At 38.3% G+C, this 18,285-nt stretch overlaps 1 protein-coding gene across 6 annotated transcripts; it reads left to right on the top strand.

Moving 5' to 3' along the window:
- The first annotated feature begins 3,489 nt into the window (after positions 1 to 3,489).
- On the top strand, positions 3,490 to 18,157 carry LOC136851999 (large ribosomal subunit protein uL11-like). Of its 6 annotated transcripts, none has more exons than XR_010857046.1 (5): positions 3,490 to 3,642; positions 9,706 to 9,839; positions 11,895 to 12,005; positions 13,220 to 13,490; positions 18,130 to 18,157. XR_010857046.1 is itself a non-coding variant. In XM_067126429.1 (5 exons), exons 1-4 carry the CDS (start codon positions 3,606 to 3,608, stop codon positions 13,433 to 13,435), a joined length of 498 nt encoding a protein of 165 aa, XP_066982530.1. In that variant the 5' UTR covers positions 3,490 to 3,605; the 3' UTR covers positions 13,436 to 13,443; positions 18,130 to 18,157. The 6 variants fall into 6 exon arrangements, 4 of the variants coding, with proteins under 4 accessions (XP_066982530.1, XP_066982531.1, XP_066982527.1 ...); XR_010857047.1 differs by having other exon boundaries at positions 17,871 to 18,157; XM_067126429.1 differs by having other exon boundaries at positions 13,220 to 13,443.
- The last annotated feature ends 128 nt before the right edge of the window (positions 18,158 to 18,285 follow it).

Genomic DNA, 18,285 nt, shown 5'->3' with positions numbered 1-18,285 from the left:
ACATATATACAGAATAAGTTGGTAACAGGTACAAATTTACATAGATAAGCGTGGTTGGTTCAGCATGGCAAATCCTGCTTGACCGGCTCCTATAGGAGCGGTATAGAAAATGGGTTGTTCATCACAGAAGACCAGCTTAGCGGGGACTTTACAACCTCAGGTTTGTATAGTTAGGAAAAATACAATTTACATTAAAAGTCTGCAATCTGTTCCTACACGATATACAAACCATCGGTCCTTTACATTAGGAAGACTCGCTGGTTGGAGGGAGGAATCTGAGTGAGTCTCGTGAACTGGCTGGAGTTCACTGGACCTGGGGTTCTCTTCCTGGTCGATAGAGCAAGGAAGAGAAACCTACCTCTGACAAATTGATCAGGGTGTGGTAACGCCTGATCAATTGTCAGACTTCTGGGCCTTTTTGTATGAGGGAGGTAAACATGGCCTCATACAGAAAAGGGGTAGGATGAACCTAAAAGTCAGAGACAGTAAGGCAAAGACAAGCATTGGGTTAGTCTTATTGTCTGGATCTCCTTCCTCCCTTTGCTAGAGGAAAGAGTGGGTTTGCTTCTATAATCCTGGAAGGAAAAAAAGAACAGTAGCCCAAAGTAGGCTTACCTGCATTAACCACCAGATCCAGCGTGTAACAGCCCGTCCACTCTCTGCCCAAAGGAAGAGACGAGGGTTGAGAGGCAAGGAGAAGGAGGAGAGGCCAGTCACTTCCGCATTCATTCTTGCATCCAAAACCGAACATCTTAGGCGAGATGCAACCCTGTCCTGTTAGAGGAGCCGGGTAAGCTACACAACTTGTTGAGCAGCCACCAAAGATCCCAAGGAAAAAGTGTCCAAGGACCTGTGGGCAGTGTCCTGAAGGTAGAACTGGGGTGAAAGTGGTCTGTCGAGACCACACCTCCACATTCAATACCTGAGAAACCAACAGGTTCTTCGGGAATGCCCCCGACTTTGTGAGCTCTTGGGCGGAAGGTACTGGTGTTGTCTTCGCCAGCAGCAGGAGTATGCTCTCCTGATCATCTCACGAAGCCAAAAAGAAACTGTGTTCTTGGACACTTCTTTCTTGGATGAGATAGCACCGCAGCGTTCTAATAGGACAAAGAGGCATCTCATCTGGGTCATTATCTACAAAGTCTTCTAGGGAAGGGATTGTGAAGGACTCGAACCTAGCGTCAGGAACCGAGGGTTTCTGAGTCTTTGCTACGAAATCGAGCGTAACCATTCATTTTAAGATGTTATTAATGGGCAATCAAGTAGGGGTTCTTATGGATCATAAGCCATTGTTGGATCTTTTCAATAAGCCGGATCTTTCCCCTAAAAGGGCTAGGTGGTGCCTGACAATCAGGGCTTCTGATGCCAAGACAATGTTGTAGCAGAAGCCCTTAGTAGAAGTTTTTCTGATTCGGATGGTTCTCATGTACGTTATGTATCTGGAGATTGCATGGACTGGGATATTAGTTTAGTAGAATCTAAACGGGATGAGGTTTTGGCAGACGCAAAAGCGTTTCTTAGAGGGGAATTAGTTAAGAAGGGTTATAAGTTGCCTTTTGCAGGGCTCGAATTAGAGGGTAATTTATTAGTTAGGAAGATTAAATACAGACTGAGGAATAGTGAGGATAAGGGTGATACAATGCAAATAGTTGTTCCTAGGAGTTTAGTGTCTACAGTTCTGGATATTGTTCACTGTAGGTCTGGCAATCTGCATTTGGGTATTGAGAAGACGTACCAGAATATACGGGGGCAATTCTATTGGAAGAACATGCTCACGTCAGTGGAAGACTTTGAGAGAGGTTGTTCAGTTTGTAATGCGTGTAAGCCATCGAGGGTTGTTTCTTGTAAGTTGGGGTCATTTCCTATTCCCAGCAGGCCATGGTCTAGGGTCCATATGAACCTGTTATCCAATTTCTGTGAATCTAGTAATGGCCATAGGCACCTGTCTGTGGTTGTTGACGAATTAACTAGGTTCGTAGAGATTTTTCCATCGAAGCAGAAAACAGCGGAAGAGGTTTCAGTCTCATTCTTCAATGGATATATTTGTTGTTATGGGGTTCCTGAGGTGCTGACGACAGATAATGGGAGAGAATTTGTGAACAGGACGTTAGAGTGCCTTGCGGATGTAATGGGCATTCGGAAGGTCACTATTATTCCCTATAGACCAGAGGCTAATGGGCTGTGTGAGCGGGCAAATGGGAAGGTTATTGAAGCTCCCAGAATGACCGTAGGGGGGAATGATGTAAATTGGGACACGAAACTAAAGAATATCAGGGGGGTGGCGCCTGGGCACGTGGCCCCCACCCCATGAAAAATAATGACAAAATAATTATACTGGAGATTTAGATAATAATAACATAATGAGACATAAAAATGGAAAAAATAAAAATCTATTACAGAAATAATAAAATTTTGAGAAAAAATAATAACAATGACAATAATCTGAATGGTAATAATAATGGATTCGGTAATTCCTTATAGAACAAGCGATTGCTGTCCATTTCATATTTTCTACTTAAATACTGAATGATAATATGCTGAAATATATCATGTATATATATATAATATACACCTAAATTTCTGACTCACTTCAGGATCGAACCCAGGTCTTTCAATTGAAGGCAAGGGCGCTGCCCACTAGGCCATACAAGCCTAGCTTGCCCAGGTAATTCCTTGGGTGCAGTTGCTCTCAGGTTCCAACCTCTTTTAGACTTGTATGGCCTAGTGGGCAACGCCCTTGCCTTTCAATTGAAAGACCTGGGTTTCTGATCCTGATGTGAGTCGGAAATTTATTTCTGGTCCACACGTGACTGTGTGTTGATTATGTCTATATATATATATATATATATATATATATATATATATATATATATATATATATATATATATATATATATATATGAAATTGGTGCCCCCACCAATGAAATTTGTCTGGACCCGCTAGTAACACATTCCATGTTCCTACCTCTATAAACGATGAAAGTGAAATGAACATGCAGAATGTTATTCTCCCAACATGTCGCATAACTGTTTAGTTAAAGAATATCTGTATGTTTCCACGTGTCTCCAGTGTGAATATTTACATACTGAGAGTGCTTGAAAATTACAAATATGCAGGTGATTTTAATTATCAGCTGAAGCCACGGGAAACGTTTACAAGGAAGCAAGAGAGTCAAGCGCTTTCAGAGAGGTGCACAACTTTAGGGCACAAAGATATGCTCCGTAAATGTGTTAAACATTTTGAACATTTTCTGTGCTTCAGCTGATAGCACGGTTTTGATCATTTAAAATGGCCAGTTTTAGAAAAGCACGCTTCCTCACTTTCATAGGAGGTTACTGTACAACCTATAATTTTTTTTGCTAATAATTAGTGGTCACTCGCTGCATTGCAAATTAGTCTTGATCACGTTCTGTTCAATTTGTAGATTGTATTTCCCGGCGCGGCATTCAGTTGGCGGCTGATTTGCCCACCCCTCCTGTTGGCAAACTTTCAAGGGGGTATGAGACTAAACCTGTAACGCGAAGGGTCTTTTCCCCGTCGTCTGTCCGAGAGCGAGCACGCAGCCTACACTTGATCGCCGCGCAAGGATACATCGGATCCCAGCATGCCTCCCAAATTTGATCCAAACGAAATCAAAATCGGTTAGTGTTGGTGGTGAAATGTTGTGGTGGTAACCGTGAAGTCTTAAAGCGCTTGCCTTGGGCTCACCCATTTTTTGGCAAAGGTCAGTTGTGAGTGAAATGGAGGTAAGGGCAGCTAACAGTGCAAATGAGAAGGTACACGTGACGAATGCCCATGAAAAGAGAGTTTAAAACAATAAATGTGAAATGTCCGTTTTTCATAGTGAGAAGATAAACAAATTACATTATTCGGTTTAACCGGGTATAAGTAAGAACCTTCTATATTTTTCTTTGCGAGTTTCTAAGCCGTTGGCACAAGAGCGTCAATTTTGGTTTTTAGTCTTAAGGTAACCATTCACAAAGCAAATCAAAACGAATAGCCCGCCTTTACACAAGAGTCTGGCTAGAACGACGCTGGCCTCGTGCGTTTACCATGCGTTTATAAATAGAGTAAATCTCTCCCCCTGTCTCTCTCTCTCTCTCTCTCTCTCTCTCTCTCTCTCTCTCTCTCTCTCTCTCTCTCTCTCTCTCTCTCTCTCTCCTCGTCTCTGTGTATGTAAAACTCACTGAGAAGTATTCGGGGAGGTTATCTGAGATTAAATTTTCAGTATATTACGTCTGGTCCTTTGTTTATCCCCCTAATTCTTTAAATACTTTCGAACAGATATGCTGCACAGTGTCATATTCATTGGGCTTGATGTGCAGCGGACAGACTACGCAATTTTCACACACACACATACATAGACAGTATATATATATATATATATATAGAGAGAGAGAGAGAGAGAGAGAGAGAGCTCCAAAGAAAAGGACAGTGGTCCCTATCACATTCACACTTAAACTTGTCACTGTCTACCTACACCACAGGTTCATGGGCAGCCCGCCGAAACCCCTAACACGCCCTGTGACATTTTTCACTGTTTTGCCGGCGCTCTTTCACTTCCTGAAGGTTGATGCCCCTCCATATTTTCGTGATGTCAATTCTAAGCTTGACTCGCAGTGAAGGAATATTATATGAGAAATTTGTGCCGTGTTCTTTGCGCAGATTTCTTCTATTTTATTCAATTTTGCTACTATGCAAAGACCTTACTTCCCTTATGTATAATAAAAGAATTGAATAACCAATTTAGGGGATTCATCTCCTGTCGGAAATAATAACGAAGTATCAGTGCCTAATTTCGTCCACTGATTGAATTAAGGCATTCTTATTTATTAATTGGTTTTACTCTGAATATCTCTCGGTGTAAAACTGTTTGTTGCTGATCGTTGTTATTGTTGGATAAATGACACCATTTTACTTCTACAGCTCTACTTGACATTTCCTTTTGGCTAAGATTTTGTTCTTTTTCTGGGATCGTCGAATTCAGAAAAGCCATTTCTTAAAGTTCAGTTCATCTGTCGGTTCTTTAAGTGCAAACGGTAACTTTTGATCGGGCTGAACGAGTCTGAATTCATTTTTGGGTGTAAGACAGTGATGGTGTGTCTGTCAGAAGAATTATTATTACAAGGAGAGACATTACTGTGAAGAGAGGAATTATTTCTCACTTAGACATCATGCAGGGTATTGCCTGTCGTGCAAAGTGACCTGCAAATCCTACTGACTGGTGAGCAATTTCTTTGGTATGTCTGTGTCAAAGTATCTTGCAAGTGAAGAAAGAAGTTTTGACAAAATTCATTGTCTATTGAATTCAAGTGGAAGATTTGTGTTTCAAATGAAATATCTAAAGGAAGTATCATATCAAATCAGTTTCAAAATTCTAACTCGACTGGTTTCTTCTTTCTTCTAATTTTCTTCTTTTGTCAGCACCATTCACTGACTCTTCTTTTCCCTTGCGTAGGAAATAATGTCCCTCCTCTTTTAATGTGAGTGTCAGCGTACCTTCTCTCTAGCTCTCGTTTTCTATGCAGGGTGGTGTGTTAAGGCGATACGGCGGAGTAGGGTTTTTCGGTGGAAAACTCTGCACGTCGTTTCTTACTCTTTTTTGGAATGTTCTCTTTGGAAAATTTTCTTTCCTGAATCCCACTAAAGCTGGCACCACTTTTATAATTTTTCTTCTTTCACCAACAACTGAGGTAGCATGTACCGAGGGCTTTGTGCTTTTATCGTTCAGGAACAAGTGTGTTTCACTTAAAGACAGTAATTCTGCTAGGATGTTAGACGTCATAGGGTTTTTCTGTATTATGCCGCTTGAAATATAAGTTTCCACTTTCGGTTGTTTGTTGCTTCCTAGGGAAGTCGGCTGTACTCAAGACTGAAATACTCCAAGTCCAAACTTGGACTTTGAAAAATTATGAGAGAGCTGTAAAAATTCTACGTCCGATTACCGAGATATTGGCGACACTTTCACACGCCGCGCTAACCATCTACTCAGTCTCTCTAACTGCCTCTGACAGACCTGACTGACTGTAACTGCTTCTTCTTCTCCTCTTTTCTCTCTTTTATAGTGTTTTGCTGATGACATTTGAGGCATCATAGTTTATGAGTTGTGTCGACTATGTCACTGTTCACCATCTCTAACAAGCTTCACTTTTCACTGTTCTGATCACCATTTCCTGTTCACCATTTTCTTTCTCTCACCATTGAGTTCACAGCAGGCAGTTTGCAAGGTGTTCTGGTAACCTCTCTCTTTTTCCTTTATGCTTTAGAATGCTGATGTTTGCTTGTTACGTCTTGCAACAAGAGTCATTCGAGAGCCGTTAAATTTTTGTTTTGTCTTTAGCGCTTGATCAACACTGCCAATTTTCTCTGTCTCTCTGATTCATATCCTTAAGTTCATGCTTCTCACTCTTCATGATAGTTACATTAGTATTTTTTAATACTCTCCCTCTGTAACACACACATTTATATATATAGGCCTATACAGTCCAACCTCTTAAAATCTGCACTCTTGGGACCAGGACACTACCTGACCACAGAAAATCCTGGATGAAGAAATCACCCCTAAAAATTCCCTTTTGTAAACAAAGTCTTGTCAGCTCATTCCACATATATATTGCCGTGTTATCAAAAGTAGAACAAAGTTGTCATTCATTAGTTTTAGTTCATTATGAAAATTTCAGGCCTGCTCCATTGTGGTCTAGAATAATGATGACCTCTTTACTTTGTTTGGTGACCAGGGTGTTCGTCACGAGTATTGATTGGTTTAGAATCATTAATCTGAATGATTGTGAATCAGAATTTCCTCTAGTCATGATTTCCATTTAAAGGGGTGTGAATCACTCCATTTCATGATCGTAGCTTTTGCTGAATTACTTTCGTTAAACTTGCAAATAAAGTCTAGTTTTGTATCTCAGTGTCTGATTCCAGTAGGCCTTTGTTTGAGGATAGATTCAGTGATAGGAGTTCACGGGAGAGAAGGGATGTGCTGACCCAATGCCGGGCCATCGCTACCAGGGAATCTTGGTGATGTAAGATAACTGACCTTGTGTAAGGCCTTTTACAAGGTCAAATAAGGTCAATGACATAATTAACTTATATCTCAAAAGAAATCACGGTAGCGTTGGCCAGCGTGAACACTGAGCTAGTGCATTCCCTCTCTCTCATGCAGCTCACCTGCTCAACTCCTTTCTCTCTCTCTCTCTCTCTCTCTCTCTCTCTCTCTCTCTCTCTCTCTCTCTCTCTCTCTCTCTCTCTCTCTCTCTCGATATCCAAGTCACTAACTGGACCAAGGAATTTCAACAAATGCTTGTCCACAAAAATATACTTTGTTCAGTAGTCTAACATGGCAAATGATTTGGAATCAATTAGAAATGAAATGGGAATCTCTACATCCCAGCATTGTTAACCCAAAAATAACCAAGTAAAATATAACACAGCACTATCAACTTCCACCAATTGAATCTCCACAACAAAAGAGTCGAAATAAATCAAACACGACCGAGGTCATGATAGGTCACATTTCCCTCCATTGAATACATCTGAGGAAACATTGGAAAAAAACAAAACTCCTAAGAATAGCCACAGAGGTAAAAAAAATAAATGTGGGATATCTCCCACGTTACTAACCCCAAACACACATAAGTAAACATGGCAAAATCAAAATTCATGAAAGTCGATAAAAATCAAAGAGACATGGAAAATAAAAGTAAATGTGGAAAAAAGATATTCAAAGCATGGTAGCAGTGCATGTTAAACAAAGTTATTAAAACCCGTTCAGGTTTTGAAAAACAAAGTCTCAGCTCACCTCACAGAAGAAGGTCCCATAGATTTATGTGTGGATTAAGATTTAGGAGATGTATTGAAATGTATATACCAGGGTGAGGAGCAGTGTTGGAGAGACTGCAGGATTTGAGGTGAGGGTTGGATCACACCAGGGATCAGCCCTTGGCCCATTTATTTTCAAAATCGTGATGGATAGCGTGATGGGTGAGGTAAGAGAAACAGTGCCATGGAGCATATTATATTCATATGACACTGTGCTGTGTGGTGAGAGGAGGGAGGTTTTGGAGGGGAAGTTAGAGAGGTAGAGGGTAGAGATAGAGGAATAGGGATAAGTAGGTCAAAGACAGAATGTGTGTACCACCATTGAGGGGGATGGCAGGGAGAGTGTGAGGTTGAATGGAGAGGAAATAGGGTACACAAGTTCAAATACTTAGGGTCTATAGTAGAGGCAGGTGGAAGAATGGTTGAGGAAGTAAAATATAGGACACAAGCAGGCAAACAATTGGAGAGCTGCCTCTGGAATCCTGTGTGACAAAAGAGTGCCATTAAGACTAAAAGGAAAGTTCCATAAGGCAATAGTAAAACCAGTCGTGCTGTATGGTACAGAAACGGCAAGTACGACTAAGACACAGGAGGAGAAAATAGACGTAGCAGAGATGAGAATGTTAAGATGTATGTCTGGTGTTTCAGGAAGGAGGATAGGATTAGGAATGAGTATATAGAAGGGTCAGTAAAGGTTACTGAAATGTCTATGAAAGTGCAGAGGGGAGACTAAGATGGTTACAGACACCTACTGAGAAGGGAGTAGGACCATACTGGAGGGCATGCTATGGAGATGGAAGTGCAGGGTAGAAGATGAAGAAGAGCAAGAGAGAGATGGAGTGATTGTCTGAGGGAAGACTTGACAGAGAAGGGACTCGACAGTGCAGATGCGCGCCACAAAGGTAGGTGGAAGCGGCGCATCCAAAATTGCGACCCTGTATAGAAACTTTACCAAACTGAGAAGAAGAATTGTTGCGATTCAATCTTATATTTTATCTTTTACTAAATGTTTTAATTACACCATTTTCAAGACACAAGCCACTACGACAATAGAGCCTCATCCACAAATTTTGTGACAGCGACCACATAACAGCAGCCCGTGATTTGTAAAGCAGGCAAGACTGAGCAGGCAAGGCAAGACAAAGCAAGGCTAGTCTCGAGTCTGCACTTGTTTCAGACGGGTAGAAACAAGTGCAGGCTAGTTGGTGTTTTGCTTCTAAGGGCCATCACTGACCACTTCTTCCATGAAGTTATTGTTGCATCCGGGGTTATGTTATTACAATAGAATTGTAAAGAAACTTAACATTCTTTCATATATTTCGAGTTTAAATCACCCCAGGTGTGATTAAGACGCATTATGTGATGATCGTATTTTGACCTTTAGTATTTCAAAGTTGAGTGAATCTGTCCTCAGCCCCACCATTGCGGTATTGTCACAGAAGAGCAATTTTGGCTTTAGCCAATATTTTCTACTTGAGTGACAGTACCATTACGATTATTTGCTGTTTCAAAGGCAAAATTTAAGTGTGACCCTGTTATTTTAGATCTCAGTCATGATTCAAATTCACTGGTTATAAATCTTCAACATAGGTAACTGATTAATTAGCGGGGAAGCCCAACACAACACTAACATTTGGGATAATTATTATTAAATATTTGACTAAAAGAATTAATGTATCTAAAATAACGCCTGGTTTGTTGAATATGCTACCTTCCATTACTGAAAATTAACCATATACCATATGACTTACTAGAATTTGTTCATGAGTTTAATGAAAAATCGTTATTTCTTCTTTAAAGACAACTGAATGTTCCTGTAAAACAGGCGCTCCTGTATCTAATAGTAAATATATCTTGTCTCCTTTTATTTGTTTGTGCAGTGAAGTTAAGAGCAGTGGGAGGCGAAGTTGGTGCCACATCTTCATTGGCTCCAAAAGTCGGTCCGCTTGGTCTCTCCCCTAAAAAAGTTGGCGAAGACATTTGTAAGGCGACTGGTGCATGGAAAGGTTTGAAGGTAAGAGGTTGAGTTTTTTTAGTATTAATACTTAATAATAACTGTCATTCAAGTAGGATTTTTAATTAACAAGAAGTTGTCAACTATTTATCAAATTGAAACATTTTTCTTTTTTTTTTTGACCAGATATTTTTTCTAAAATAGTGCATTAGAATATCTCTTTTGCAACGTATCAGATACTTAAAGTAATTTGTATTTTTCTTAACATAAAAATATAAAGTTCTTCATATAGGATTTTGCTTCAAACACAAGCTGAAAACAGCCATTCAAACTTCTGGACATGGTAATTACCTATTGACCTGCTGGTCTGCACTCCACTTTGCCTTCCACCCCAGGACTAGAGAAGGGTGGCTGAGGTGGCTCATGAATGTAATGAACCCCAGGTTTGTATTCTAGGAAAAATTCATATTACTTTGAAAATTTGATGTGTTCCTATACATACAAACGTTTGTTCTGTACATAGGAGATTTACCCACTGGTAGGTTTGCCCAACCTGGAAATGTCATCTTTCTGGTCCATTCAGGAGCAGAGGAAAAGTGACCCTGCACCTCTAGCTTGCTGCACAGGTGGGACGTTGTAGTTGCTAGACTTCCAGACCATTAAGCAATGGACTTACATTGTAATTATTTAATCATGTTAGAGGAACCCTGCAATTAGTCAAGGGAGTGGCAATATCAGAAAAAATGTTAATAAAACATTGGTAGTCTCCTATCATTTCAAGGAATCTTCATACTCCCCTCTTTTCTGAAGTGCTGGGAAAGCTGATATTACCTCGACATTTGCCTGTTTTGGAACAATTTTGCCCAAGCCAAGTCTCACAGCCCAGATAAATAACTTTTGCTAGGCCAAAATCACTTTTCCTTAAATTAATTAACACTCCAGCTTTCCTTAACTCCTCAAACAAGGTTCTTATACTCTTAAGGCATGTCTGCCAGCCATCACTATAAACCACTAAGTCATCTATGGAAACTATGCAACCTTCCAAATTACAGGTAATAAAATTCATCAGTCTCTGGTTGCTGATGGGGTTGAAAACACTCTCTTCTGGTTACTGATGGGGTTGCGGTTTATTATTATCAATAATAACTTGAAAACACTCTCTTCTGGTTACTGATGGGGTTGCAGTTTATTATTATCAATAATAACTTGAATCACTCTCTTCTGGTTACTGATGGGGTTGCAGTTTATTATTATCAATAATAACTTGAAAACACTCTCTTCTGGTTGCTGATGGGGTTGCAGTTTATTATTATCAATAATAACTTGAAACACTCTCTTCTGGTTGCTGATGGGGTTGCAGTTTATTATTATCAATAATAACTTGAAACACTCTCTTCTGGTTGCTGATGGGGTTGCAGTTTATTATTATCAATCATAACTCGAAACCACTCTCTTCTGGTTGCTGGTTGAATAGTTAACTAATTTTTGTACAAATGTAAAGCCACATATAAACCAGAAGACTGTTTGCTTCTTCTGAAACTGAGTTTGGAAAACATTCTCGCCAGTTCCTTTACTGTAAAGTGGGAAAATATTTCAGCAATGTGTATGGTTGCCATTTTTGCTCTTCAGGAACATACGATGAAATAAAAGGTTTGAAACACCCACTTTGGTGATGGTAATAAACAGGTAAAGTTTGGCTGTAGTCATTCTTCAGTTCCCTGTAGTTGCAGAGAGAGTGGCGTTTCTACTCGGAATGCACAGATTCTGTCTTGGAGGAACAAGGCCACTTGAAGAATTTAGGGTATCACATGGTAAAGCGAAGGTTGCAAGTATCACTGATGGGCAGTGATAAAAACTGGTGGTTGAGGTGTGGAAGATCTAGGGCTAACTGGAGCCGGACAGTTACAGATGTTTGGTGAGGATAATTGGCTTGGCTTAAATGGGGACGACTCGTTATTGATGTGTGGCACAGTTCCGACGCTAAATGCATTGCTTGATTGCCAGAGCATAGACGATGTTAAGCATATAGCGTGGTGACAGATGCAATTAATGTTGAATCGGATGTTTAACTTACGCTTTGGTTATACCTAATACTCTTGCATTTCTTCATTGCAGGTAACAGTACAGCTGACAATTCAGAACCGACAAGCCCAAGTAGAAGTAGTTCCCTCTGCATCTGCACTTCTCATTCGTGCTCTCAAAGAACCGCATAGAGATAGGAAGAAGGTAATGTTGAATATTGTATATTGTTAGCAAGTAGGTAATTTATGTTCAAGATAAATTGTTTGGCTCTTTAACAGCACATCAGACTAGGCCTACAGTTTCACCTTTAGTTTGAAGCTGAGCATATGGGGGAAAAATGTTTGTTCCTTAATGCTTTGCTCAAGTACAAAATTTATTATACAGGGAACTTTTTCCACTCTGTCACAAATAGTTCATTAAATCATACTTTCTTCATGATCACCTTGAATATAGTGACATGATGTTATCTGTAAGACTGGATCTCTGGCGTGTTGCGGCCTATTATCCAAAACCTACACAGTTTCCCATAAAAAATAACCAGTTGCTTTCCTGTTCATATACACCTGTCATATTAGAGTCATAGTTACACCCAGTCTCTAGAAATTTATTATGCGCAAGCTGCAGTTGGTATTTAAATCATTGCCTTTTTAGGGCACGAAAAGAATATTCAAATACATAGCTACACAATAATCAGTTACATTGTCAAGTTTTCTGTGAAAAATTACGAAGCATAATGAATATAATGAATAAAGACGAACGACTCTGGAACAGGTAGAAGGCATTTCATTACTGGATTTGCATAAGCATTTAACCTTTGTCGCATTAAATCGATATATAAATTATGATTACAGTGTGCGAATTAATATATATTGTCATCGGAATTAATACTAAGATTCTATACTTATCAAAAGGTAATTTATTGCTCTCCAAGTCTCTATAAACTGCTCTTCCAAGGGATAGCAAATCTATATTCAGATTTGTACCCGGAGCAAAACCTATATACTGTACGGTATAGGAGGGGGCAGTGCCGTTCGTGCACTTCACTTTGTTGGTGGTAATCCTTTAGCCCCTAGCTGTACCCACTACTTGTACTTTACCTCCAATCCAGATTCTTTTCTTCAGTCTTGCTGTCCAACCTCTCCGACTATTGCTGCTTAGTTTAACTGTGGGGCTTTTGTCAAGTATTTTGCCTCGACAGTGGTTCAGCTTGCACTGATTCACGCCTGTTGTTCTGGGCAGGGATATTCAGTCAACAGAGTTTCTAAATAAATATACGTATCTAATATTTCAGATATTGACCATCAGGTGTTTTGCAAAGCACAAAAATAAATATTAGGATTTATTTCTTTGCACTGCATGTTAGCGAATAGATCTAAAATACCTTGATGCCTTATAACTTGACACATTTTCCCAACTAGGTGAAGCACGTCAAACACAATGGCAATGTTGCTTTTGAGGAGGTAATCAACATTGCAAGGATCATGAGGCCTCGTTCCATGGCTGCTACTCTGAAAGGAACTGTCAAGGAAATATTAGGCACTGCTCTGAGCGTTGGATGCACCATAGAGCACCAGAGTCCCAGAGACGTGCAAGAAGCTGTTGATAATGGTGAAATGGAGGTGCCAGACGAATGATAAGAATTGTGAGTTTTTGAAAGAAAACACTCCCCCAGGTACAACAATCTTTATGGTAGGGCTCATTTCCCATCAACTTTATTTCACATAATAATTACACAATTCTCTTACTACTCTGTCGCCTACAGTCTTTCCCATTCGACAAAATAATTTATTTGTATGATTTGGAAGGGATCCCACCTGGCCTGAGATGAGTCCTCTCTGAAATATGACTTGCTGTTTCGAGCGCTCACAACAGCGTTATGAGTATTGTAAGTGTAAATTAAGATAGGTTATAAAAAAATACTTCACAACGTCAGCTGCAAAGTGGCATGTAACTTGTCTTTAGCAAACAAACAAATACCTTTTATTTATAAAATAATTCGTTTATCCTGTCCTCACATAATCACTGATCAGTGTTCAAGCATTGTCTGATAAACTAACCGAAGATGTGGCAAAACAAATTCAGTATAAACTTGCCAGAAAGTTGAAGAGAGTATTTTTCTCTTCATTTTACACTAAAATAGGCGTAATTTCATTACCTTTTCCCTATACTTTCTTGTATCTAAATACAGTAGCAGGGATTGATGGCAATTTCAGTTGGAAATTTATAAAGGCAAATTGTATCGACGAAACCAGAAAAAGCATTTAAGAGCATTTTGGTATTTTCGAATCAGCTGCATAATTCTGGTGTTTCCTGTGTAAATTCTCATATATGCGATCTGGGAAAATAGTATGAGCATTATTTCTCAGAGGACTCTTCCATAAAATCTCACATTGTTACCCCATTTGAAAGCATTTTGTGTAAAAAAATGTTTGCACCACATTAAAAATTTATGGCAAGGAATATATGACCAATAAAATATTCGGCATTTATTAAAAAAAAATTTGAAAATTGTTAAATATGGTGTACATGGGTAAGGTCTTGAGAGGTTTATCTTTATCATGCTAAATAAAGACAAATTGCTAGCAACTGTCATAACATGCTTCGTAGCAAAGGTGTTGATTTGTGTTGAACTGATGGTTGAAATTTTCTCCACTCGGTGCATAATTGAGACATTTTATTCCATCAAAAGTGTTTTACGTATATATTTAAGTTTTTGGTGGATTTTAATCTTTGGCCTAAACACAAGTATTTTAAGGTTTTAGTTCTTACTTTGTTTTTATCTTGAGAGGGAACATAGTCCCAAATGTCATATGCAAATGCTCAGTTGGTTCATGTTATTAGATACTAACGTGCACGAAGACCTATAGAGATTTCAAAACAGTAGCTAAAATGGAGCAGGAAATCCTACAGTGTTATCTACCTAACCCACGGGTCTACACCAGGCCTCATATCACCTTGAACACATTACGCCACTAAAAGATCGACCTTGGACTTTAAGGGGCTGGTGCTGGCATATGGCCAGCTTTATTTGAAGCACCAATTTGCATCACAAAATCTAAAAAAAAAGATAATCCATTTTTGTTTGCACTCTCCCGGGTCTTCCTTACCCATTACTTTTTTGTCACTTTTTACCAGATACATATGTAATTGGTCACTTTTTACCAGATACATATGTAATTGGTCACTTTTTACCAGATACATATGTAATTGGTCACTTTTTACCAGATACATATGTAATTGGTCACTTTATACCAGATACATATGTAATTGGTCACTTTTTACCAGATACATATGTAATTGGTCACTTTTTACCAGATACATATGTAATTGGCCACTTTTTACCAGATACATATGTGATTGGTCACTTTTACCAGATACATATGTAATTGGTCACTTTTACCAGATACATATATAATTGGTCACTTTTACCAGATACATATGTAATTGGTCACTTTTGCCAGATACATATGTAATTGGTCACTTTTACCAGATACATATGTAATTGGTCACTTTTACCAGATACATATGTAATTGGTCTTTTTACCAGATACATATGTAATTGGTCACTTTTACCAGATACATATGTAATTGGTCATTTTACCAGATACATATGTAATTGGTCACTTTTGCCAGATACATACGTAATTGGTCACTTTTACCAGATACATATGTAATTGGCCACTTTTACCAGATACATATGTAATTGGTCACTTTTACCAGATACATATGTAATTGGTCACTTTTACCAGATACATATGTAATTGGTCACTTTTTACCAGATACATATGTAATTGGTCACTTTTTACCAGATACATATGTAATTGGTCACTTTTTACCAGATACATATGTAATTGGTCACTTTTTACCAGATACATATGTAATTGGTCACTTTTTACCAGATACAGTACATATGTAATTGGTCACTTTTTACCAGATACATATGTAATTGGTCACTTTTTACCAGATACATATGTAATTGGTCACTTTTTACCAGATACATATGTAATTGGTCACTTTTTACCAGATACATATGTAATTGGTCACTTTTTACCAGATACATATGTAATTGGTCACTTTTTACCAGATACATATGTAATTGGTCACTTTTTACCAGATACATATGTAATTGTAATAGCCACAATGCCCTCATTAACTTTTTCGAATTCTTCGCGCTTTTTTGGATATGCTTGTCACTACAAAGCCTTAAGATCCAATTACAAGAATTATGAAGAAATTCTGATGTGCGGTAGCGTGAAACGAACCCAGGTCAGCTAATCGGAACGAGGTACCATTGTCGTGCGCTACCGCACGTCAGAATTTCTTCACGTTTCTTGCACTTGGATCTTAAGGCTTTGCAGTGGCAAGCGTTTCAAAAAACCCTGAAGAATTTGAGGAAGTTAAGAGAGCACTGTGTCTATTACAATTACATATATATATATATATATATATATATATATATATATATATATATATATATATATATATATATATATATATATATATATATATATATATATATATATATATATACACACAGTATATATATGTGTATATGTATATGTACAGAATATTTTGTGTTAAAACAGAATTCCATCTAATATAAAGGAGCCCATAAAAATGCCAAAATGTAGAAAGTTGATGCTATATTTCAGAGACCAACTGTCTCTCTCTTCAGGCAAGTACTGAATGAGAAGAGTTACAGAAAAGCTGTTACGTCACTCCAGTTGACAGTTTCTCTTTAATCTTCTTAATCGCTTGGAGGAAGGTTTTATCTATAATATCTGAGTCTCAGGCTCCTTTGGTAGAATCAGCTTTGATTAAACAAATCTTTGGTTCAACAAAGAAATACGATGAACTCTCAAAAGGAGCCTGGGATTCAGATGAAATAAATAAAATCTTCCTCCAAGAGATTAAGAAGATTAAAGAGAAATTGTCAACTGGAGTGAAGTAATTGTACCTTTTGGTATAAATACCGCTTTTCTGTAACTCTTCTCACTCACTATACTTGCCTGAAGAGAGAGACAATTGGTCTCCGAAATATAGCATTAAAGTTCTACATTTTGGCGTTTTTCCGGGCTCCTTATATTATATACAGTATATATATATATATATATATATGTGTGTGTGTGTGTGTGCGTGTTTGCTCCAACCAAGCCGATACTCTCGCTACTGGCCACCGATGACAAATTAAGTACAGTTGCCAACACGAGGTTAAAAGATTTTCAAAGTAAGAGTAGTATACTGCTCAAGGAAGCACACTTATGCTACCCTTGATGGTATGATTTTTCGTTGCTTGTATACGGGAAAATTAAGCAAACATTAATCATGCACAGATCAACCACATACGATGCTTTCTATAGTTTGTTTTTGTACAGCTATAAATGATCACAAGCAATTAACGTATATTTATTTCCGTGGAGGAGAGAATGTGTCTTTTGTTTTATTAAACGAAGTTTTTAAATAAATAAAAAGCCAGACGATATCATTATTTCAACTGGATTATGATTTTGCAAAGGAAAATTGATCTGACTGTCTTTAAGCGCATTTATTTTTAAATTCTCTTCATTTGATTTAAAACTATATATGGTAGGGCTGTAAAGTCTTTAAAAAGAATCCGTATCAAGGAGCATACTGTGGGTCATTTTAAGTTCGATCTCTGCATGCGCTTGATTACTGGTGCTAAATTTTCCTGAATATAAAAAGAATAATCATACTATCGAAGACAGAATCACCTACCTGTCTGTAATGTATTTATGTAAGTTGTGTTTTTTGTTCTGCCTTACCTTTGAACACTAATACAACCATCAATCTATGACTAGCAGAACATAGTTATGAATCAAATTACTGTCACCTTTCACTCTGTCAAGGTCATTTTCATTGACTGGTCATTTTGACGCTTTGGTTTCTACCCTACCGAAAAGTAATGGAATCTCACCTTACTAACCAGATGTATCTTAACTGTTGCTAAAGCCTTCATCTTTTAATAGCTGTATCATTCATACATTCAGGATTAACTGTACTCTTTTCCCCTACCTTACATTTCTTTTTTTTTTTGTCTAATTTTTCCAGGTCTGACATATAATAGGAGCTAGTAGGGTCAAGGAAATGACACCCGGGGAATGGCCGAAGCAAGGAGCACCACAACATTTAGTGGGATTATGACATGATGTTAGCCTTAAGATTATCACAGTACTTAGAAAATGCGCGTTCAAGTGACGGCAGTTGAGATCACCCAAGAAGATGAGGTTATTTTCTAAGTTACCTTTATTTAGAAGAACTGGATCCCTTGATTGTATTTAAAAACTTATGTCCTTTTTCTTGTTTTCAGGAACCGTTAAATAAACAGTACGTCCTTATTTTTGTTGTTATTCACATATTATGCAACAGGGGCAAAGGTAAACAGTGATAAATGTTACTGTAGGTTTTAAGCCCTACAGATTCTTCTCCCAAATGAATCCGTCAAATGTTTGGGTGCAGTTAAGGT

The sequence above is a fragment of the Macrobrachium rosenbergii genome, chromosome 24 (assembly GCF_040412425.1).
Source record: "Macrobrachium rosenbergii isolate ZJJX-2024 chromosome 24, ASM4041242v1, whole genome shotgun sequence".
NCBI classification, from domain to species: domain Eukaryota; kingdom Metazoa; phylum Arthropoda; class Malacostraca; order Decapoda; family Palaemonidae; genus Macrobrachium; species Macrobrachium rosenbergii.
Note: the sequence above shows the minus strand (reverse complement) of the source record. Positions and strands in the feature narration are given on the sequence as shown.

Bases quoted from the DNA above. Each gene is read 5' to 3' on its own strand.
- LOC136851999 (XM_067126429.1), top strand. From the start codon at position 3,606: ATGCCTCCCAAATTTGATCCAAACGAAATCAAAATCG. The intron at 3,643-9,705 runs GTTAGTGTTGGT...TTGTTTGTGCAG, and splicing joins TCCAAACGAAATCAAAATCG to TGAAGTTAAGAGCAGTGGGA. The intron at 12,006-13,219 runs GTAATGTTGAAT...TTTCCCAACTAG, and splicing joins CGCATAGAGATAGGAAGAAG to GTGAAGCACGTCAAACACAA.